The following is a 26,478-nucleotide window of genomic DNA, read 5'->3' as shown; positions in this document are numbered from 1 at the left end:
TAACTTTTTATTGCATCTAATATGTAAAAATATATAACGATAATTAGAAAATTCAATTAAAATACAGCAGGATACAGATAACCTTTAAATTTTAAATGGAGAACGGATAGAAATAATAAGTTAAAAAATATATATATATATATATATATATATATATATATATTATAGGTATTACAATGCGCCATGTAATCCCAAATTAAACAGAATTTTCACTAAAGGAACTAAACAATTGAAAGATATACTTTATAACTTTATTAAGTAAATATACATAGAAAATACTCAGATTAGAAGGAAAGTAATTGTTAATAGTCCAGACTACTAGTCCCATTGCTGACAACATACCCTCTCAGGTTGACTTCCACGTGGTCTCCCTGTAAACCATCGTGTGGAATTCTAAGTGGACTAACTGACCTGCCTTTTTATCCTCACATATCATGCACACTGGCGCCCGTATAAACGTGTCGGCAAATGGACTAATAAAAAAGTAAAACAGACTTTATTACAACTAAGCCTAAAGTATGTTATTAAATGCTAACGCCGCTGTATAAGTGCTTCGGTTATCCATATTCACGGTTTTTGTATTCACGGTATATTTTTTAGGAACGTATACACCGCGAATAAAGAGTACTTTATTATACAGGATTATATATTTTATATACTATATTTACTGTATTTTATTATACAAGAACTGAACCTACGGCCATCGAAAATGAAGCGATACATTTAACAACTAGACCACTGAAACACCGAGCCCGTATCATTGTTATTAATCATGTTTTCTATCTTATTGAGTAAAGTGTCAGTGGACGTGCTTTCACTGAGTAAATTATTGAAAATGGGTCACATGTACCGACAATTTTGTGAGCTTTCCAATATTGACTAAGTGTAATACGCTTAGATATCGAATGAAATCAGTATTTCATATATAGGCGCGTAATAGTACACAATCCATTCACAAACTTTCGTTTACAAGCGACATTAGATGTGTGAGTGCAACGTAAATGTGCGGTGCAAGTGTGCAGGTGCATATTACGGATGTGTGCGTGACAGTAGGAAGAAAGTGCATTCTACACGGACGGCTAGGCGAGGGAAACTTGACATTACGATGCTGGCTACACATGAGATTAGGTCCCGAGACACGTCGCGTTTGTTTTTATTATTTAACAAGTTTTTATCCGCTACTCCGTCCACATAATATATCAGGTTAAAAAGTAGGCTATATCCATTTCTTGTATTATACTTTGTTTATAGAAAACTATCTTTTACACGTGACTTCGTCTGCGTCACCGGGATATATTCACTGATCGGCTTAAAAGTAGCTTATGCCCTTTTCCATTTCATATATGTAGTACCTATAAAATACATTTCATAATGATTTGTTAAACCATTAAAGCATCAAAAATAACAAACAAGCATCAGATTTACATTTTTAATATTAGTAAGAAATCACTAATTACAAATTAATTAACAAATTTCATCGATAAAACACACACACATACACACACACACAATATTCCAATCTCTCTTCATTACCTTTTAATGTATCTATCAATCTATAATTATTTGTTTTGTATTTAATACGTTGTAAAACTAGTTTCTGTATTAAAAAAAATTGTATTTAATGATACAAGATTGCCGCGATGCAAGCCTTGAGTTTAGTGCACGAGTTGCAGTTAAAGTATGTAACCTTAACCAAATTCACCAGAGGAAGACTTTGTACAAAAGTCGATTGCTTGGGTACCTCTGTTCCATTCGTGTTTCCACCGTGAAGCAGTTGTGTTTGCATGGCTGTGTTTCGGTTTAAAGTTTGGAATATGGCAGTGAATTTACAGGGTACAGAGGAATAACACCTTAGTCCTCAGGAATGGCAACACATGGGAGGTATCATGGGCGAAACAGTATACTCTGTTATGTCTATGGTGCTGCTCATGTCTATAGGCGACGGTTACCACTTTCCATCAGGTGGGCCGTCAGCTTGTTTGCCATTCTAAGTTGTATAAAAAAAATGTAATATCAATAAATACATATATTTTGAGTTTTTTGATAAATACAACGCGAGCGATACGAAATATCTTCAGAACTATCTCGCGACGCGCCACCCCGCTATGCAGCTGTGCGCCGGCGCTGCACTGCGCCAGTAAACTTGAAACCGTTCTCGGCTTGTGCACAATATTATTACGCTGTTTCCCTTTCGCACCGACCAGACCTGATTAGCAGAAAGTTGGCATCGCCGCTCGGCTCGGCTACTTCAACTAAACTTACCCACAGGCACACTTTAATAGAATTAAACGTACACGTTGTAATAAAATATAAGCATATATGTAGCCTTATTATTTAGAGCAATGTTTTTCAACCTTTTTTGAGACACGACTCCCCCCCCCCCCCACAGTATGAAAAAATATTTCGCGACCCCCGACGTTTCGCTTTTTTTCACGTATTTTATAATGTTATAAAGTTTTATGCATTGGCATAATTAGGCTTCAGATATTTACAGAATTAATAAAAATATATAAAAAATAATTTTTACATCGGAAACATTTCTTTACTGAGGTCGTTGTCGCGACCTTCCTACCGAGGCTTCGCGACCCCCGGGGGGACCCAACCTACACGTTGAAAAAGATCTAGCTAGAGTAATGGAATAGCTGAAGAAATCTCCAAACCAAATGTCAACATAGCCACTTTGGTTTAACATTCAGTATTACAGAAATAAACTCTTTCCTTTCTACTAGGTGTCGTAAGAGACGACCGAGGGAATTTAATTGTAGAAGGACAGCACAGCAGTGTCGCTCCTTAAATAGCAATAAAAGCCTAACTGCGGTTGCAAACCGCCTGCCTAACGTGGTAACTATGGACAAAACTCCCCTTATGGGAAAGGATTATGTCCAGCAGTGGACAATTAATGACTGATGATAATGATGATTATAGAAGTAAAAAATCTTAAAACTTTTTTTTTTTCTTTTTTAGTCTGCTAATTGGCAATCTGTTCCTTATAGAACAATAATCCAATCTGCTGTCCGGATGTCAGGTTTAAATTTTGTCAATAAATGATGAGGCCAATCCATTAACCAGCTCTCAGTCTCTGCCTGTAAATCTTTCTACCAGTCCTTGGATACTGTGTCTTTTTAATCGAGAGAAACTAATGCTTCCCGATCCCTGTAATTGAGCGGCCAATTCATAAATCTTTCTCCCATATTCATAAATACGTCAAACCGCTCAAAAACCTATTTTAGTTGTACAAATGTTTTATCCTTTTCTATTGCACTAATTTCTCAATTTAAAACACAGTAAAACACATACACACTTTATTAGTAAAAATAGGTTAATAGAACGTTTTAGTTTTAATGTATAAAGGGATTAATTATTACTTTTCGCTACTGCTTAGTCGTTTGTATTCACACAAATTCATAACTTATAAATTTAAACTTTTTGAAAAAACCAACAACTGAGTTTATTACTTGTTTTTCTTAGTTAAAATTGTATTTAGAATTAATCGTAGAATCATAAAATGGTTATTCAAAAATGCTTTCAAAATTTACTACTAACTTGTTATTTGTTTTCTTTCTTTCGACTAATAGAAGGTGATATAAATATGTGGTATAATAAAGGTGATATATATATGTAGGTATATCCGGATTTTTGTCATAATTTTACATTATAGTATAACTAAAAGGTTTTATGAATTTTAATATACTATTAAAGGTTATACATCATCTAGTAAAGAAACTGGATGTTTATTTTAAATGAACAGCAGCTTAAAAAAATCCCATTATACATAGACCTTTTTTTTTTTGATGAGTGAAAATGGTATGATAACCTCGCCTGCGCTAACGGGATAAAACTCAAAGACAACTGTTATAAGATACCCGGCCAGGAGAGTACGGAACCCACCGTGGTGGAACCAAGGTGATTTTTTTATGGACATGATAAGGTTTTTTTTTTATTGGATGAAAATGGAATGGTAACCCCGCCTGCGCTAACGGGATACGCTGGCGGAGCACCAGTGAAGGGTGATAGATGAGAATGAAAACAGGCCAGTTAGCCCATCATGATGAATTCATCAGGAATTAACCATGATATTTTCCAGGGGGGACCGCGAGGAGGTCGACCTGGTTGGGTATATTGCTAGCAATGGGATTCTCAGTTTCCGTTACTAACGATCCCTTTCCCCCCTATACATAGACATTGTTGAAAATAAATATAAGTTTTTGAAATAAAACTATTGTCATAAAAAGTACTTTTTAAACGGAACAACTTCAGAAAAGAGATAGCCAGTGCAATCAGTGGCAAGAGACATAAATAACACCTCAATCTGCAGCACAATTTGCGATTAGTGCGTTGGATGGCACAGTATAATTATACTGTAATGCCCATGACTTTCCAATGGGCGGGCCGTCGGCTTAGTTACCACTCCCATTAGTTACAGTTAACCAGTAGGCGATTTTATATAAAACTGAGCAGTTATATATATTTTTTATACAACTTAGAATGGCAAACAAGCTGACGGTCCACCTGATGGAAAGTGGTAACTGTCGCCTATACACATGAGCGATACCATGGACATAACAGAGTATACTGTTTCGCCCATGATATCCCCCATGCGTTTACATTCCTGAGGACTCAGGTGTTATTCCTCTGTACCCAGTAAATTCACGCCATATCCCACCCTTCAAACCGAAACACAGCCATGCAAACACAACTGCTTCACGGTTGAAACACGAATAGGACAGAGGTACCCGAGCAATCGACTTTTGTACAAAGTCTCCCTCTGGTAAAAATTATTTCTTATAATTCACATAAATAGAGAAAGTAAATAAATATATTACCCGTATTATAAATATAATATTAATGAACAACAAAAAGGCTGTAGGTTATAGGTAGTTTCATAATAATTATTAGAAAATTAGGCCATCTGGACTGTCTAGAGTCTAGACGTAGGCCTTGGGGAGGCCTTGGAGTCTACCTAGCTCACCAGTTAACATTACAAGTGACGTGAATACAAAACTATCTCTACTATGTGTTTTTTTTTATTCAAACCGGCTTCAGAAAGCAGGAGGTTCTTAGTTTAATTGTATTGTTTTTGTTTGTGACCTCATAAATCGGTCAGTTATGAACCGATTTGAAAAATTCTTTTTTCATCTGAAAGGATATGGTCCCATAGAAGTTTTATAAAAAAATATTTGATATTTGAAAGACAACACGCCGGCATACACAGACCAACAGTGTATGCCGGCTGCAAATCCAGCGATCTGAAGGTTGTCATCTCCGGAGTAAAAACTGGGGTAATAGGGAACGCCCCGAGGCCCCTACCTCGCCCGCCCACACATCATCTGGGGGGCAAAGAGAAGCCCTTGATTAATTGATATTTGATAAACAGATAGGTTATATCCTACCTTAAAACGGATTTCATGCTTACTCATTTATGAGTGGGGAAAAGGGTTGTTAGTAATGCGGACTTCCAGTCCTCCAGACCTCCACGTGGTTCCCCCTGGAAACCATCGTACTGAATTCCAGATGTGTTCATCACGATGAACTAACTGACCTCCCTAACTGGTGCCCCGCTAGCGTATACCGTTAGCGCAGGCAGAGTTACCATTCCATTATCATCCATTAAAAAACTACTCATTCATGCGGGCGAAGCCGCGAGATACAGTTAGTTTAGAATATTTGTGAGGTCTCGTTACATCCCACACACAGTCAAGCGCGACACAGTTTTATCTGCAGTACCTACAAATAAGTCTAGAACATCGCAACAATACGTCGTTAACTTGTTACCTAGTCGGTTACCTAGGGCGCTGTTACTTAAAAAAAAAACTATCAACTTATTTGAACTTGGATACTCGTAATGACTTTCATAATATCATTACCATCACGTTTAATATAGAAAGGGAGACTTTGTACAAAAGTCGATTGCTTAGGTACCTCTGTCCCATTCGTGTTGCAACCGTGAAGCAGCTGTGTTTGCATGGCTGTGTTTCGATTTGAAGGGTGGGATATGGCGTGAATTTACTGGGTACAGAGGAATAACACCTGAGTCCTCAGGAATAGCAACGCATGGGAGGTATCATGGGCGAAACAGTATACTCTGTTATATCCATGGTACTGCTCATGTCTATAGGCGACGGTTACCATTTTCTATCAGGTGGGCCGTCAGCTAGTTTGCCATTATAAGTTGTATATAAAAAAAAAAGAAAACATATGTTTCATCGTTTTAAGAGACTTCAAAAAGAATTGAACAGTAATTCTGTTTCGACAATTTTGATAATCATTTTTGCAAAATATAACCCCATTGTCTTTAGAAATAGCAGTATACTCCTATATTCCATGATGTCTAAGTCGTTATTATGACACTTGCCATAAGGTGAGCAGTCAACTTATTTAATTTTATGCACAGCAAAATTTTCTTCCTACTTGTATTATTCCTTATAAAAAAAAAACCATAATTGATTAAATAATAAATATTCTGTATTTTACAATCAAAACCTGACAATGTTTATGAGCATTTCCCCTTTTTTTTTTTTTAACGTGTGGAAAATCTTCAGCCAGACCGTCCCATCTGGCGGAGGGAGGGCAGCTGGGGTGTGTGAGATTCGTACCCACTAAAAACCACACGACGTACCACAAGGCGCTTATGTTGGATCCCGGGTTCCCGTTTGTACGACTACCGAGTAATGAGCATTTCCCCTAGTGTTTACGAGCTGGCGCGTCGTCATATCGGATAATAAGTTATAAGATATGTTCACCGAGTTTGAAACCTATGTCGGCAGTCTATGCACTTTCCTTTGCACTTCCCACGTCGTGTATAGTAACGATTTTATCACTACGCTGTCTACTCTCTAAAGTATTGTGCGTGTTAATAATTAATAATTGGAAACCGGTTACCTCATCACCAACAGGTTATGGGCCCAAAAAAATGTGTAAAATTTATTCCTAGAGAAATATACTACTTCTGTAATTCATAATTATTGTTGAATAAGGAAAAATCTATTATTTTTTAATAATATTATTTTCAACCGACATCAAAAAAGTGAGGTTCTCAGTTCGCTTGTATTTTTTTATTTTTGTTATCTTCATAAGTCGGCCAGTTGTAAATTGATTTGGGATATTAAATTCTTTTTTTATCTGTAAGGATATACTTATAAATTAATTATTACTTTAGTTTTTAGATAAAAATAACTGATTTTATCACAATTAATGTCGATTTCTTTTTGTAAGGTCTAATCTAATAATATTATTAGGTATATTTATAAATTGTATTAAACATTGACTTGTTATTACATAATAAACTATTGCACAGCGACATCTAGTTCTAAAACTAAGCAAAGATTTTACTTTGGATACTAGACAACTGATAGATATCTTTTCCCGATCAATATAAACAGTTATACGAAGCAATGTTTGTATCGTTATTAATCGAATAATTGTTGTATCGATATTAATCGATACAATTGATATTAAACGATAATAAAATTAAACGATATTAATGTACGGGAATCGAACCCGCATTCGATAGGTAAGGCTGTGTGTCAAACCAACCTTCAAAGTCATCTTTAGACTGTGATAGAAGTATCATTAGCATTATATCAACCCTTAAACATCCACTGCTGAACATAGGCCTCCACTTTGGGGGGTTTTACCAGTAATTGCCATGCTTGGCAAGCGGATTGGCAACCGCAGTCAGGCGGGGGGAAAGGGATTGTTAGTAATGAGATTTAACAACCTCATTGCTAGGAATACATCTTGTCAGGTCGACCACCACGCGGATCCCCCTGGAAACCATAGTTGTTATTTCTTGTTTAAATGGTCACAAGTGGGCCAACTGACCTGCCTTCATCCTCACCTATCACCATTCACTGGTGACCCATCAACGTAAACCGATAGCGTAGGCTACCATTTGGGTTACCATTTCATCTTCACCCATAAAAGAACCGCAGTCAGGCTTTAGAGATTTTTTAAAAAGGACGCTGCTGCCTTTCCCTCGCCGTCACTTAGTTGCCTCTTACGACACCCACGGGAAAGGAATGGGTGGTTTATTCTATGCCGGGACCACGCGGCCATTAGTAAATTGGCTTTAAATTGTGATAGAATTATATATTATTGTTATTACAATAATGTAACATTATTTATGTGAATAATGACACGAAAAGGTCGTCTTACCGAGTCTTACGTACCTACTCGAGTGTACCTTTTACAGGTCACCTTTCTCAAATAAGTCTAGAACATTATAGAAACCAAGCGAGGAGGTAACAATAATCGTATTAAGATAAATTGGGCATTCCTCTAGGATAACAATTGACTACTTGTGTATACAAGTACTGTTTTGTTTCGTAAAAAAATATTAGATAATCGAGCTGTTATGTAGACACATGGACAGAATGTATTGTGTAATAGATTGTATTGCTCAGAAAGAGAATCGATTTTTTTATTATACATCTTAGAATGGCAAACAAGCTGACGGCCCACCTGATGGAAAGTGGTAACCGTCGCCTATACACATGAGCAGTACCATGGACATAACAGAGTATACTATTTCGCCCATGATAACCTACATGCGTGGCCATTCCTGAGGACTCAGGTGTTATTCCTCTGTACCCTGTAAATTCACGCCACATGTCACCCTTCAAACCGAAACACAGCCATGCAAACACAACTGCTTCACGGTAGAAACACGAATGGGACAGAGGTACCGAAGCAAACGACTTTTGTACAAAGTATCCCTCTGGTAAATTGTAGCAAAACCAATTAGTTACTACAATTAGTGATTGCAAAACTAAATATATTTTATCAATAATTCTGTGGGTTTACTCCATATGGGATGTACATTCTATCAAATAAAAAAAGAATTTTTTAAATCGGTTTACGACTGATTTAGTTATGAGGTAAAAAAATAAAAAAAAAAACAACCGAATTGATAAGCTCCTTCTTTTTAAAATTAATATCTTAATGGAATTAAATTACTTACCACGTAAAGTCTAGTCTTTTTTTTTTTTAATAGTGAAAATAGAATGGCAACGCCGCCCGCGCTATCGGTTTACACCGACGGGACACCAGTGGAAGATGATAGGCGAGAATGAATGCAGGTCAGCCGCGGCCCATAATGATGAATTCGACAAGACTTAACCATGATGGTTTCCAGGGGGAACCGCGTGAAAATCGACCTGAGAGAGCACATTGCCAGCAATGGGGCTATTAGATCCCATTACTAACAATCCCTTTCCCCCCAGTAAAGTCTAATCGGCAGGATCCCCTGATAATAGCCAGCCATCATCGTCATCATCTCAGGATGATGATGATGAAAGTCTAGTCGTTGTTATGCCTACTTTTTATTTTATCAAAATTCCCTCTCAACTAAATGCAGGCGTGCTTGTATACGAGTACATACGTTTTGTAAGCGATTTCTCTCCATCACTATACCTGAGTCAGTTACCGGAACCCTTTACATTGGAAAATAATATAACAAATACATCACGGAGACAATTCTATTCTACTATGACAATTTAATAGGAAAATTAACGTTCAAGTATTTACATTTCAAAAAACATCAATGCGGCTCGCCAGTGAGTAATACCAGGTTACCTACATTCACATATTTCTTTTGTTCCCTACACGCATTTTCTTTAACATACCAATTTACTCAAATTACACAGACGGCCGTCTTATACACAGACATTGATCGAAATAGATAACACATCTATAAAAACTCATCGTACATTATTTTCTACTTACTGTTATATTACCAAAAGCTATTTTATTTCCAACGCACACCGTAAGTTTCTTTCTAAGCCAGACTCGAAAATATCACGTCTAATGCGCCTTTAATCTTTTTTTCTGATATATATTTTATACAGAAACTCCCACGCGCACTAGAGTGGGGCTTGGATTCTAGCTAATTCTCTATGCTCAATAAAGTCTATTAGGACTCCGGATAAACACCCATTTTTCATTCATCCGAATCGATATCTTATTCTCATCTCTTTCTTGCACAGTTTCTCTCTAGAAAAACATCTTGCGACATCTATTCGACTTTATGTCTATGTCCTAATGACATGTTATACTTCTGTGCAATTTAATAAACTGCATGCTAGTACCGCAGCGCGCGCACGCGCACCTATCGGAATAGAAGCGGTTTCCCCGCTTTTCGCACGCTCGAGTTTTTCTCGCGAGAACAATGTGGTGTTGGAGCCGGTTTCCACTTTCAATTTCGCTGATGGACAGTGATCTGCGCAGGCGCACAAAAACTGAAGCGACATGCGCCACCAGAGCACTGTACGGTGCGCATGCAACGATGATTGCTGCATTTGTATAAATTTTAATTGTTCTTTCTTAAGGCTTAAATTAAACGGTTTATTAATTTGATCTGGTTTATTTGTAAAATATATTCTATTTTGTGAAAATTTCTACAAAATATTTAACACATTTTGTGAAACATTTCATTAATATTTCCATTAAAGTAAATAATCTATGCGGCTAGCTTTATAAATATAATATTACAAATATAAATTAATAATAAAATAATATAATGAATATAATTAAATTATATAGAAAACATTGGAATGATTACAAATTAGTACAAATTAGGCTTATAATGAACATTTTCCCTCAAAAAATATTAGTAATAAAACAACAAAGTTCCCAAATGTATTTAATTCAAAGACGACAGGAAATTTGGGACCTTCCATACTTGCTTGAACGACCAGCTCGTATGCGATCTACGCCTTACTTCGTTATCACGTTCGAGTTTCTAATATTCCAAATGAATTATCATACAATGATAAGTGGATGTAAAAATATTATCACATTTATCAATGAAACAGTTATTTTTGCGTTATTCGACATTAGATAACGTTGCATTTAGAAGTTATTACTATTAAACATACACAATCATATCTCAATATGTTTATCAATTCAGTGACGTTCTTTATCGATATATATCAACTATTTTTTTTTAAATATGGAAAAAATTACAATAGTAATAATTATGTTTGTTTATTTAAGAATTTAGGAATTTAGATTGACCAGAGAGAGACTTTGTACAAAAGTCGATTTCTTGGGTACCTCTGTCCCATTCGTGTTTCAACCGTGAAGCAGTTGTGTTTGCATGGCTGTGTTTCGGTTTGAAGGGTGGGATATGGCGTGAATTTACTGGGTACAGAGGAATAACACCTGAGTCCTCAGGAATGGCAACGCATGGGGGGCTATCATGGGCGAAACAGTATACTCTGTTATGTCCATGGTACTGCTCATGTTTATAGGCGACGGTTACCACTTTCCATCAGGTGGGCCGTCAGCTTGTTTGCCATTCTAAGTTGTATAAAAAAAAAGGTAGAAAGTGTTTGGGCACGTAAAAATAAAGAGAAACCATCATGAGAGGTCTCTCGTCATGGACTCGATGGTTAAATATTTGATCCACAATTTGTTTTCAAAATTATTACTGTTATTAATAATACGCTTTCATATTTTCTTTAAAAAATTTAGATAACTATCGTACAGACTTTTTTTTTTCAAAGAAAATATAATGCAGAATATATGTAAATTTCTTATATTATTAAAAATTTGCACGCCGACATAGAGCCAGAGTGTATACGGGAAATGTAAACGTCTTTCATCTAAAATTACCTGCATTCTAGCAAAATAAATTAATTTCATTTCACATGTATTTGCGTGTTGTCAAATACACCTTTTTTTCCATGTAATGGTTAACAATATTATAAAATATCAAAAGGTACTGTTGTTGAGGAATTACGATTAAATTATAATTTTTATTCACAGCCCACTTGTGTGCTGACCGTACACAACATATCTCAACATGTTTGTTTACAGTTTTCACTCTCTATATTTTTCTCGTGAGTGAAAATTCCTTTGATTACCGCTTACCGTGTATTATCGGAAGGTTTTTCTTCTACCCCCCACTTCTAATAGTAACGGTAACATATGAACATCGTGTATGGTCGTATCTTAATACATACATATGTATTATATTGTACTGCTGGATTACTTTATGATTTTTGATTACCAGGTTTTTATATTGGTAACCCTTGTAACTAGGAGTAGTAGGTGGCAACCCTAATATGATTTGCTTTGTAAAAATGTCCTGTCTGTATAAAATATAGAATTTACTTTTTTTTTATTTTAAGTCACTTAACAAATTAGTGTTTAAATCAAACAAATGTAATAAAAACTATGAAACTTTCTTATTCAAAATGTACCTTTTTATATATAGTTTTTATGGAAAAATAGAAAAAAAATATGTAATGCATCACGTCAACAGACAGTATTTTAATTTACAATTAATATAATTAATAAATAATATATAATAAAAAAAAACCAGCATTTTTTTAACATTTAAGCATTTCTTTAACCATCAAAATAAGTAAATACTTATTTGTAAGTTAGAAAACTATTTTTTTTTTCATTAATGAACTAATCTGATACCCGCCATTATGGTTTATCATGACCTCACGTACCTGACTGATAAATGGTTATCATTCATAGTAGTCATTAATCGTAATCCAATTTGGACTGCGTACTGCCTGTGTTCATTCAAAACTGTGCACGCCTGCGCGTGCGCCGATGACACGTCAAATTGTAGCCATTTCGAGTGTAATCTCTATTATGATTTGAAAGAAATATAACTATTAATTTAAAAAAAATAATCTCTAAAAAATATCTTCAAAACTACTAAATAAATTTTATATCTAAAATTAATTTTGAAAATTTCATACTAAATCTGTCACGTAATCGCGGGATCTGTATGAAAAAGTCAAAGATTATTAATTTATTTATTTACTAGCCTCTCCCTGAGATTTTGTCCTCGAAACTGATCACTGATCAAATATAATTTTAATTTAATTTAATTGTATTGCAATAATTCAAATCTATTTTAATATTTTTTTAAAAACAAAGCATACTGTGGTTGCCTCTAAATATTAAAGACTCATTAATTATTAATTAATTTAATAATAGATAATTATATATTTTAAAAATTTCTAGACCTTTACTGTTCTAATGTATTTGCCTATTTTATTCTGTTACAATTTATCTATATAATATACTCGTAATATATTTAAAAATAAATACAAATAAAAAATAAAATACAAAAATATACAATATCGTTACATTTAAATTTAGCAAACAGTACTTATTATGTTCGTATTTCCCGTTCTTAGGTCAGAAATGTGTCAATTGCCTACGTACATTTGAGAATAACAAATAATACATATATATATTACTTGTAATACATAATTTGTAGATAACTAAAAGTATATAAAATCGCCTATATTATTTATGTGTATGTACGTATTGTTATTATTACATTATAATTATTGTAATTCATTAAAGCTGTTGATAAATGTTTCTATTTCACATATTTAGCGGTTATTTCCCGTGTGTGTTTCTACAAAACCACAATTAGAATGTTACTTTAAACGGTAAATAACTGTAATATATCGATATTTCCCATTTAGGCATATTATTTAAGAAAATAAGGGGAAATTTCAACTTGAATATTAAATACGCTGAGCATTCTGCTTAATTTTGTCATACACATATCATAGTGAATTTAAACATGTATCGTATCAAAAATATATGTTTTAAAAAAAGTCAAGACTCACAACGCAGTTCTTCTATCGCAAAAAAAATGTAGATCTAAAGTTTTAGATGAATGTATGCCTCACTCTGCGTGTTGTACCGCTTGTACGACGGATTGTGCTCAGAGGAATCGTTCAATATGATGCCCCCACAGCCACTTTTTACCATCGTACGGCTCGCCATCGACAGGGAGTTCATCCTCATGTACTACAGCCTAAATGGTCGAGTACTGCACGGTTTCAGAGATGTTTCCTCCCACGAACACTCAGGTTATGGAATGAGCTCCTTGTCGAGGTTTCCCCAAGAGACTACAGCATGGGGTTCTTCAAAAGGGGGATAAAGAGGTTTCTGGAGGGTCGGCAAAACGCGCGTAATATCCTTGGTATTGCAGGCGTTAATTGGTTACGGTGACCGTTTACCATCAAGTGGGCCGTATGCTTGTTTTCCACCTAAGCGGTTTAAAAAAATCTAATGTAAAACTAAGTTGGTTAATGTATTTAGTACCTACCTATAGGAGCATAATATATATCCAACAACTATCAAATGGTTTTTTTTATACAATTTAGAATGGTAAACAAGCTGACGGCCTACCTGATGGAAAGTGGTAACCGTCGCCTATAGACATGAGCTGTACCATGGACATAACAGAGTATACTGTTTCGCCCATGATATCCCCCATGCGTTGCCATTCCTGAGGACTCAGGTGTTATTCCTCTGTACCCTTTAATTCGCGTCATATCCCACTCTTCAAACTGAAACACAGCTATGCAAACACAACTACTTCACGGTTGAAACACGAATGGGACAGAGGTACCCAAGCAATCGACTTTTGTACAAAGTCTCCCTCTGATAAATGTTACCTAATTAGTTTATTGGCGATATTTCATAGCGCCCATATCAAAATTTAACATCTTTATCTCTTTAAAAAGTAGATCATGTTTCATATATAAACACATTAAATTCAATTTTAGCAAAACCAGTTATTTTAATCTAAACACCGAACTGCTGAACCGATGTTGATGAAATTTCAATGGGACCGAACAGAAAGTATATCCTTTCAGATAAAAAAAGAACTTACCAGATCGGTTTATAAATAACATAACAGCGTTCTGAGATAACAAACAAACAAAATATGTACGAGCGAATTGAGAGCCTTGATAAATAAAATGACTTGGCCATCAATATACATATATAAATAATAATGAATGATTTATTTCATATTAACTATAAAGTGCCATTAATTACACAATACCTATATTATAAATAGGTATTGTTCAACTAACCATCTGGCCATTTTTCAAGGCGCTTTCTTTCACGCACAACCACTCTTTTGAATCAACTTCCAGCAGCAGTATTTTTTTTTTTTTAACACAAAAACGAGTGCGGCTCACTGAGTACGGTAAGTTGATCATGATTCAATTAATTACACAATACCTATATTATAAATAGATGTATTGTTTGTACATGGTGAAAATCTGCAGCAGGTATCAATCCGAACAATTCTTCAGGCCGTTTTAGAAGACACAGAGATGCAACTCTCTACGCAGTTCACGCACAAGACGCCGATCGTCAACTTCGAGCTTTTGAATGCGGTCTAACGGAAGGAGTTGGTACTGTGGGAATGTGTGGCCTCACTTGAGCAGTTTCAGGCGGTTTTCTGGCGTGAAATACCGTCTCACCCTATTGAGCACCCCCAACTATTTATTTTATTTTTATGTATTTCCGAACCGATACGACAACATAAGTTGCAACATTTTAAAAAGTGGCTATTGTGACATAACGATAATAGTTGGACATATAATATCGCAAAATTTTTGTAGTTCTTGATATTTTCTTCAATATTGTAAAACATACGTTTGGTCTATCAACAATAGTTTCCGCAGCGTACGCGACCAAAGATATTTTATAGCATTTTTTACACCTTGAGTTTACATTACAAAAGTTTTAGTAAGGATCCCTAATCTTTTGCTAGCAATAAATATAGCTTATGTTACTCAGGGTGAATGTAGCTTTCTAACGGTGAGAGAATTTTTGAAATCGGCAAAGTAGTTTTTGAGTTTATTCATTACAAACATAACATATACACAAAAATGCAAATCTCTCCTCTTTATAATATTAGTGTAGATGTGTATACCAAATTTTATACAGAGTTCCGTTAAGGTGCTAAGAGGAAACAGTTTCACTTTTAACATTTGCTGTACTAGTCACTACCATATATAATTTCGCTGAATCCTAATTCGAATCGTCACATTAGTGGACTCTATAATTCTCTTATGTGTGATATTACATTAAAAAATAGAGTAAGAAACAGTGTGATTAGAGAGAAATGTGGACTGAAAGACGATGTAGTGACAAAAATCGAAAAAGGAATGTTGCGTTGGTTTGCCCATTTGGAGAGGATGGATGAAACAAGAATTACGAAAGAGATTTATCGAGCAAGAATGAATGGAGATGTTGGTAGGGGCCGCCCTAGACGGACGTGTGTCGACCAAATAGGCGACGTGCTGAACAAGGGCCAAATTAAAAGTGCCCGTAACCGGCGAGCGTGTATGAAAAGATTGATGAATGTGGAAGAAGCGAAAGAGGTGTGTTTGAATCGAAGCATTTGGCGTTCCATTGTTTCTGCCTACCCTAACGGGAGACAGGCGTGACAGATATGTATGTATGTATGTATAATTCTCTTACTTTTACACCACAAAACCAATCCAAGTAATCATCACTGTATGACGAATCGAATACTCTATTTATCATAAGTAATAATACATACATACCTAAATACTATTATTTTGTAAATTAATTCTTTACAGATAACAGTTCCTATGTTAATTGTAAACAATAAAACAATTATCTGTACGTATAGAGTGGTCAGTTACTGGGCACTACAGCCGTAGTTATTACATTTCAATTAACATTTGTAATAGGATGAACTATTATTACATTAGCACATTGTTACTATTTGCTCGGGTACCTCTGTCCCATTCGTATTTTTTTTAATGGGTGATAATGGAATGGTAACCCCACCCGCGCTATTGGTATACACCGGCGGGGCACCAGTGAGGGATGATAGATGAGGATGAAGCAGGTCAGGTTAGCCCATCGTGACGAATTCAACAAGAATTGTTCACGATGGTTTCCAGGGGAACCACGTGAAGGTTGACCTGATAGGGTATATTGCTAGCAATGTCGAACTCCATTGCTAACAATTCCTTTCCCCCCAGTCCCATTCGTATTTCTATCATGAAGCAGTTGTGTTTGCATGGCTATGTTTCGGTTTTTTTTAATGGATGATAATGGAATGGTTGCTCCGCCTGCGTTAACGGTATACACTGGCGGAGCACCAGTGAGGATGTAGCTGGTCAGTTGGCCTATCGTGATTAACAATAAATCAATCACAATAGTTTCCAGGAGGAACCGCGTGGAGGTCGACCTGATAGGGTATATTGCTAGCAATGGGATAGTTAATTCCCATTACTACCAACACCTCTCCACCCATATGTTTCGATTTGAAGAGTGGCATACGGCAGTAAATTTTAAGGTAAAAACCATAACACATTAATCCTCAGGAATGGCAACGCATGGGGGGTGTCATGTGCGAAACAGTATACTCTGTTATTTACGTGGTACTGCTCATGTCTATAGGCGACGGTTACCACTTCCAATCAGATGGGCTGTCAGCTTGTTTGCTATTCTAAATTGCATAAAAAAAATGCAAAATCATTGTTTTAATTAATTTGTTATAATATAAGAAAATAAATTCTTTGTAGTCTTCAAACCAATATTTACATACTAATAATAGCTTTAAATCAATTTATAAAAAAAACATATAAAACGGAAAAATAAAAAGTAATTAAAATGATATGCTGGCTTGAAATATTCCTATGCCTAAAAAAGGAAACAACGGCGTACTAAAAAGAAAAAAGCGCGCGCTGGTAGCCGATCAAACCAGTGCTTAGATCGTCAATCTCTCGTCGCTTCCTGCGCCAATTATATACAAGCGGGACAGAGATAGCAATACCTCTGCATTATTGGCGAGACAGGAACGGAGAATGCGAGAAACGAGATGCAACTTAGGGACGAAGGTGTTGCAAACTAGTGCACGTTTGGAAATGCCTTCTTTATCGAGAAATAGTGTTAAAATCTCGTAATATAAAATGTACATTACAAAATATTTTAGTGGTAAAACTGTTTATGTTAAATTACAGTGGTAAAGGTAGATAATACCGAATGCAGAGGGGAAAGGGATTGTTAGCAATGGAGTTCGACATTGCTAGCAATATGCCTTATCAGGTCGACCTTCACGTGGTTCACCCTGGAAACCATCGTGAACAATTCTTGTTGAATTCGTCGCGATGGGCTAACTGACCTGCTTCATCCTCATCTATCGTCCCTCACTGGTGCCCCGCCGGTGTATACCAATAGCGCGGGTGGGATTACCATTCCATTATCACCCATTAAAAAAAAAAATACCGAATGCAGTCTCTATCCTTAGTTCCTTACATCGCCAGCTTCATCCACTTTTTTACTTTTATACTCGTATTTAAGCAAAAATGTTATAAGAATTGTTTTTATACTATTAAAGTGTTATCAAAAATATTACTAATAACTGAGAATTAGGTATTTCTCGAAGGTTATTGCTATAAAATGTATTTTAAATAAACACGTAAATCTTCTTTATCGTCAGATATTGTTGAGTACTTATGTCATTTAATAAAATAACTGGTATTGACTATTTTCTAATAAGATTAGATTATGTGTTTATTATTCTCATTATAACAGCTGTTATCTGTCTGAATATAGGCCTCCCCCATAAGATATTTATATTTTTTTTATGCAACTTAGAATGGCAAACAAGCTGACGGCCCACCTGATTGAAAGTGGTAACCGTCACCTACAGACATGAACAGTACCATGGGCATAACAGAGTATACTATTTCACCCATTATACCTACATGCGTTGCCAATTCTGAGGACTCAAGTGTTATTCCTCTGTACCCTGTAAATTCACTGCCATAACCCACCCTCCAAACTGAAACACAGCCATGCAAACACAACTGCTTCACGGTAGAAACACGAATGAGATAGAGGTGCCAAGCAAACGACTTTTGTCTCCCTCTGGTAGACTCCAAATTAACTCTAGCTTTAGGTATCTTTTTAGTAATTGGACCGTAAAGAAAACCTCTTAAAAAAATCTTATAGGAAATAATTCTAATTATATACTAATTCTATTTAAACAAATCCCATAAAAATACAGTTGTAAAAATCAACTCTGCAATAAATGGGCCCTTGGTAACGTAAACGCAAGCATAACTTTAATATTTCTATAAAAAGCTGGCAGTACACAGAGCCGTTATGTATTGCAAAAAATAGAGAGCGTAGTTGCGAGTATCCGAACTAACATTGATACAAGTGCAGTCGTCGCACGCATTCAAGGTTACGCTGCGCCCGCGCATTGCACACTGCCAGTGTTGCTAGATTGGGTATTTTATTCACAATTTGGGTAAACAATTTTATGTTGGCAACGTTGTTGGAAAATTTTTTGATGCAAAATAAAATAGGTGAGAAGAAATTTGGGTTATATTTTTTGACAGCTTTTTTATTATTGTGAACTGTAAATTAATAGAAATATAATGTAAATGTGAGGTGAAAAAGCGTTGCAAAATAGAAATAATAGTAAGGCATTTTTTTTTTTGTCATTCGCATAGTAATTACATGGAAAAACGTAGTGAAAAGTGACACAAATTTGTGAGACTCAATCACTCAAAATGAAATTAATCGTAACAATTTAAAGATTTTGTTTTATTTTAATTTGGGTAGAAATAAAATTTTGCATCTAGCAACATTGCACACTGCACATCGCGTAACCCACACACGCGCGCTCTGCACATACATTAGTTGTAATTGGCGTCGATTAGCACAGGAAGACTGGTTGTCTATGGCCTTTTTTTGTTTCTGCTATATTTTTAGCCCTCTCCGGTCAACTGCATGTTGGTATATGTTATGCCACGTTATTCAATGTTAGCCTCTTCAGGGAATAATAAAAGGAAATAGCGAATGTAAATTACTAGATGTATGTATTACTGGGTTTTGAGCACTATTAAGTTGGGGGAAGGGGTTGTTAGTAATGCGGACTTCCAGTCCTATTGCTAGCAATATACGCTATCAGGTCGGCCTCCACATGGTTCTCCCTGGAAACCATCGTGTTGAATTCCAGGTGTGTTCATCACTGCATGGGCTAACTGACCTGCCTTTTCATTCTCACCTATCATCCCTCACTGGTGCCCCGCCATCATATACCGTTAACGCAGGTGGAGTTACCATTCCATTATCATCTATTAAAAAAAAAACACTGTTAGGATAAAGAATAATCTGTGTTTATCTGGGCTATACTTTATCTATAAACGTGTTAAAGTTCAAATGTTTAAACGTAGTTCTGTAAATAACAAACATCTTGATAAACTTTTACATTTAAGGTCTTAATAGGATAATCTCGTAAAAAATATCTAATTTTCTTTTTTTAATTATTGCCTATGCAATGGAATGGAAGATAAAATATTTTTTTCAATATTTAAAACTACCTTTTTGCACGCTACTTCATTTGCGGGTATTTTAGAAGTAAAAAAACAATGAGACTAGACTACTTCTAGATGGCATATCAAACAAACATACACCAGTTTTAAAATTAAACCTTCAGTTAACTGGTGGATGATGAAATAAAATTCCACATTTTTGGGCTCAATTTCGTGTTTTTGTTCGTACCGAAATCGAGCCAGTAAATGGAGCTTAACATTTCGTTCATCATAAATCCTATCCAGTAATAGTCCAGAGGAACGATATTTTATCATTTTTAATCATTTTAAACGGCATGTATTATGCAATTTTAACATCAAATTTCTGTTTCGTTCGTCCCCGAAATTTCGGAAAATATTTCATGAAAGGCCCTCCGTTTAGGAACACAAGAGTGAAAACCACATTCAATTTGGTATAGTAGTTTTTGCATGATTCCAGAACAAACATATAGAGAGACAAACAGACAGAAAAAAAATGTAAAAATTATTGTTCAAGATTCAATTGCTCCTAATCAAATCCTTTACATATATTTTGAATTAAATATTTACCATGTACATACATTGTTCAGTTGGTACTCTACATGTCTACGGGCAATGAATACCACTTTGGTTTTGTTTGCCATTCTTATAAAAAAAATCTGTTCAACATTTAGAAGTTGTGTCAGACGGAAATCGAACCCGTGACCATTGGAAGGCGAGTCAGGGTGTCAGACCGCTATACCACCGAGGTCGTCACAAAAAGCATTCATCTAGGCCATGGTCTATCTGCGTGCCAAATTGCATTCAATTCTGTTCAGCCGTTTCAACGTGATTCAATAGCGAACATCTTTATAAGCATTCACATATAATAATAGTAACTATTGAAATATCTCTCAGATAAATTACCTTCTGAAACTAGATAGATAGATAAACTCTTTATTAAATTATGAAAGCGATATATAAAAAACAGTCTTTGATCATCGAGACTGTTTTTTTATCATCATGCATACAGATGACGTACACAAAATTTTATGCATACCATAACGTATGAAAATACAATATGTGTTCCAGTGAACCAAAAATCAATTGACGATTTCCTCGGAGATAAATGCAATAAATTACCTTAATTATAATACTATGATTTTTATACTGTAAATGACATTGCTGGATTTCTTTTGTTTTTTTTTTTCTTATATACCTATGCGTTTGTGAATTTGTATATCTCGATAGATGAGGTCGATCAGCGAGGACTTGTTTTACCATCCATTGTTATGTATACAAAATATGTACATACACACATATATATATATATATATATATACCTATGTATCACAAAATAAATAAATGAAATGAAAATTATTAAGGTAATATCTCACTTGACATAACGACTCGTACTCTCTAAAACTAAGAGAAGAGTACAATTTAAAAGAACTATTTTTTTTATACAACTTAGAATGACAAATAAGCTGACGGCCCACCTGATGGAAAGTGGTAACCGTCGCCTATAGACATGAGCAGTAATATGGACATAACAGAGTATACTGTTTCGTCCATGATACCCCCCATGCGTTGCCATTCCTGAGGACCCAGGTGTTATTCCTCTGTACCCTATAAATTCACGCCATATCCCACCCTTCAAACCGAAACACAGCCATGCAAACACAACTGCTTCACGGTAGAAACACGAATGAGACAGAGGTACCCAAGCAATCGACTTTTGTGCAAAGTCTCCCTCTGGTATGGGCGAAATCGAATTGGGTGGTCATATTTATTTATTACCTTTCTTTAATCGATATATAAATTTTTCCAACTACATCACGAACTGATATTTAACAACAAGTTTGATGTTATTAAGAACCTTGGTTAGAACCTACTTGGTTAGAACTGATAATGTCCTTACATAAGCCAGGGTGGGGGGTTCGATGACCGCCCGATCTGATATGATAACACGTGACCCGCGGCGATAACGGTATCACACTGCGCAGCATCTCCGATTCGCTGAATACGACAAACATAAACCACTACTCATACACTCTCGTTGACAACAATGTGCCTAAACATAAATTATTCTATATGAAATAACATAAAACAATATATGCAGATTAATCTATAATATATAAATTATCTCATAAAATATAAAATAATTATATATTATGATATAATTTTCACCAGACTTTGTACAAATTCAATTGCTTGGGTACCTCTGTCCCATTCGTGTTTCAACCATGAAGCAGTTGTGTTTGCATGGCTGTGTTTCGGTTTGAAGGGTGGGATATGGCGTGAATTCACTGGGTACAGAGAAATAACACCTGAGTCCTCAGGAATGGCAACGCATGGGGGGTATCATGGGCGAAACAGTATACTCTGTTATGTCCATGGTACTGCTCATGTGTATAGGCGACAGTTACCACTTTCCATTAGGTGGGCCGACAGCTTGTTTGCCATTTTAAATTGTATAAAAAAATATCAAATAACACTTATTTGATAAGATTGACGAAAATACTTGATTCTATTGTTAAGACAGTATTCCACAGTGCGCACCTGATGACCCAGGAATTTAAAATAAAAAAATTTAAATGGTATTTTGCTAATTAGATCTATATATTGTAAAAATTATAATTAATTAAAATTTAATTACACTAATGAATGTAAACAATAGAAAATAGAAGAGGCGAAATGCTAGGCTACCTTGTACGACATGACGACTTTTTAAAGAGCATAATAGAGGGAAAAGTAGAGGGTAAAAGAGGATGGGAATGACTGAGGAATAACTACATGGGACAGATTAAGGAAACACTAGGTGTCGTGTCGTATAGGGAGGTCAAAGATATGGCTTGGGATAGAGCTGGCTGGAAGAGAATGCATAAATTAGTTGCACCGACAAGAGGGAACTCTTAAATGAAAATAAAAAAAATAAATTAACGTAAACTCTGGGTATATACTCTGAGTTTACTATTGTAATTTTTTTAGAAGAAATAATACGGAGTATCTATCGATCTATATCTGAAATAAAAAGCTTTGTTATTATTATTATAAACCTGTTTGTGGTCCTTATACGAGTATAATAAATGAAAAAAAAAAATATTAGTGCTGTCCAGATTTTCCAGCGTTTAATTTTTTGTTACGAAATAATTTTGAAATGTATACCTAGTCTAGACGACACGAAAGATATGAATATTGATATCATTAGTTCGCCAACAGCACAATGACTCTGTGAAAAACGTTCAAAGTCCACAGTTTGTACAGGCTCGAGCTCTACACTGGGTGGTCTGAACGTACGAGTCACTGAACAATTTTATTATTTATTTTACATTTTTATTTATTTATTTTACACTTTATTGCACCATTCATAAAATAGTAAATACATTTAATTGTAATGAGAAATTATACAAAATGCGGTTTTGTCGCTAAGCAATCTCTTTCAGACAACCTTTGGGTAGAGGACATTGAGAAAAGAAAGAAAAACAAAGGGAAGGTGGCGCACTATTATATGTATAGAAACAAATATAAACAAATATATACATAAACATACACAAACTTAAAAGCATACATACAACAGGAGAGAGAAATACTGGAAGATGATGAAAATAGTACTTAAAGGGAGAGATAATAGGATTTAACTGAGGTTTCGAAGCTAGCATTCTCATATTAATAAAAACAAAAAGATTCCTCACTTTCTACTCTGTACTCGACAACATAAATGCTCGTCTTGGTCATCCTTTCTTTGATTTCAAAGTAATATCCTTACTTCATTAATTATATCTGGAGTCCAATTATACATTACTAATGGAGAGTCACTTGGTACATCGGTAAACCCACACCCACATTATTATAGTTTCATTTTAAATAAATAACTAACTAGCGTCTCTAATTTCCACATATATTATATATGTTTATTACTTAACTATTCACCCATTACATTTCACATAAATGTCATTGTAAATAAATTCTGGTTATAAAATGAAATATGTTTTTGGTTTTTCTCGTTGAGTAGTGTCCTAAGTCCTGGACACTGTTTCTAGAAATTAAAACTTCCTCTGTTAACTCTGCTAGATAAAGTTGGTTATGGACTACATCTTTGGTAACTCTTTGGAAAATCTTTTACCGTATACCGTATAAAGTAACTTATTCTAACTGGAATGTCGGTTTTTTTTTTCTTAGAATGGTAAACAAGCTGTCGGTCCACCCGATGGAAAGTGGTAACCGTCGTCTACAGACATGAGCAGTACCATGGATATAACACAGTATGGTTTCGCTCATGATACCCCTCAAACGTTGTCATTCCTGAGGACTCAGGTGTTATTCCTCTGTACCCTGTAAATTCACGCCATATCCCACCCTTTAAACCAAAACACAGCCATGCAAACACAACTGCTTCACGGTTAAAACACGAATGGAAAAGAGGTGTCCAAGCAAACGACTTTTGTACAAAGTCTCCCTCTGGTGTTGTCATATTGATCCTAATTTAGAACTTTAATGTAAATATACAAATCAATCGTTAACTCCGAGTTTCATTCATGTAATATTTCTGTGATAAACCATTCCCGACCCCGGTATCGTTTCTTGACATTGTCACCGCCACGCTTAGATATTTAGTGACGCGTTTATGTAACAATGTCGTTAATTCAGCACGAATACCATCCGCGACGGACAAATAAAACAATGCCAGTTATAAATTTATTTTTAAACAGCGTTTAGACCCACAAGGAATTAAACTTTTCAATTACAAAAAGAAATATGTCAAATTTGTTCCAGAATTAACGACTAATAGCCCTTAACATACACACTGAAAAATACAAACAACTTTTGAGCATAATTAAAAAAAAAAAATTAAAAAATACTATATTTTTTACTTGTACTACGCAGCAAATTGTTCAACTTATTTAGTAACAATAGTATTACTACAAATACAATCTCGTCGAATATTTAAATAAGCTATTCGTAGAGGAACCAAATTTATCTTCCGACAAACAGCAGTAGAGCTGTGACATTGGCTCTAGATTCGTATGTACCCACTCTATTTACCACCATTATTACTTGATCTGCGCTATAGTTGATAATTCAAACGCGCTACGTACAAACTACGGTGGGAGCGAACACAACACAGCTCAGCTTACACTGGCCGAGTCACTGTGTCACGTGGTCGGCGCGCGCGCAACTTTATTTGTAAAGTCGGTCAATGCCCCGGTGTGTTAGATAAAAAAAAACATACGAATTGTTTACGTGTTTCGTTACGCAAAACGAAGTTCAGATTGTTCATCGCGTTCCGGTTTATATAAATATTATGTGATACTTTATAAAGTACAATATAAGCGTACAGTTATTACTGTAATAGTCGGGTGCGGTGATAACGAGCTCGCCAATTGTAAATAGAACATTAATGTGTATATAAATACATACAAAAAAATCAACTTTTAATAATACAATAATTGTTCTCCCCCAGACAACACAATACGTCGTAATTCACACTTTTCTAAAATACTAATAAATTTATGTAAATAATTCGCAATATAATTCATTAACTGGAAACAATTAGAGACGAGCCGCGAGCGGTAAATTAATAAGGCTGCTGTGGAACCAGTGAGAACCTGTTAGATAACTCGGAAAATGAAGGAAAGCTCGCCGACGAAAGTGGAAAAAGCTTGGTTCACACAGTAGCAGGGCGGCACGCACACACGTATCGCCGCGAACACAGACGCGCCGCTAGTGTGACTGTGGCACACAGCCGCGCGCTACGAAAACGAAAGTGGCCGAGCGGCGCCGAGCGCTGCCGAAGTGAGCTCACGAAGTCAGTGGAACTCATCGCCGAAACTGGGACATCAGTCCGCAATTCGACGCGAACGCCGGTGGACGCGGCGCGCGATTACAACACGACACATTACGCTGTATGACATAACTGAAACTGTGGTGATTATGGTGTCTGTGTAAATAATTAAATATGATGGCTGTGGCGCGTCCAGCGAGCGCGGGCCCGGAGCCGCGCCGCTCGCCGGCGGCCGATCGCCGCGCGCTCAGCGCTGATGCCGAGCCTCGCACCCTGGCCGCCAGGAAGGCATACCCTGAGGAGCCGCTATCCCCAAAGCAGGAGCCAGAAGACGAAGCGCCTTTGGACTTGACCGTTCGTAAAGAGATATCAGTTTGCGATTTCGCGCGCCACTCGTTCGCGGACCCGGCGGACTACGTGAGAGCACAGGTGATCCTGAGACAGTCCCACGACTACCTGGCCACCGGCCGAGACTCCGGCACGGAGTCCGACGACTCCGCCGGCCGGCTCAGCCCCGGCGACGACGCCGTCTCCGGCAAGGCGTACAAGAAGTCACTCATGAAGAGATACAGTAAGAATTTTCAC

The 26,478-nt window shown here is 36.0% G+C and overlaps 1 protein-coding gene across 3 annotated transcripts in view; it reads left to right on the top strand.

Moving 5' to 3' along the window:
* The window catches only part of LOC113522849 (ecdysone-induced protein 74EF), a 299,508-nt gene that overhangs the window by 185,163 nt on the left and 87,867 nt on the right, over window positions 1-26,478 (top strand). The window contains exon 1 of one of the 3 annotated variants that reach the window (XM_052902909.1): window positions 25,938-26,464. The exons of the other annotated variants lie outside the window; for them this stretch is intronic. Within the exon in view, the coding sequence (XP_052758869.1) occupies window positions 26,068-26,464 (397 nt within the window). The 5' untranslated portion in view covers window positions 25,938-26,067. Of the gene's footprint in view, window positions 1-25,937; window positions 26,465-26,478 lie in introns of those variants that run through there. 3 annotated transcript variants of the gene reach the window in all.

This window comes from Galleria mellonella, unplaced genomic scaffold (genome assembly GCF_026898425.1).
Source record: "Galleria mellonella isolate WM207_F2 unplaced genomic scaffold, CSIRO_AGI_GalMel_v1 utg962, whole genome shotgun sequence".
Classification (NCBI taxonomy): domain Eukaryota; kingdom Metazoa; phylum Arthropoda; class Insecta; order Lepidoptera; family Pyralidae; genus Galleria; species Galleria mellonella.
Note: the sequence above shows the minus strand (reverse complement) of the source record. Positions and strands in the feature narration are given on the sequence as shown.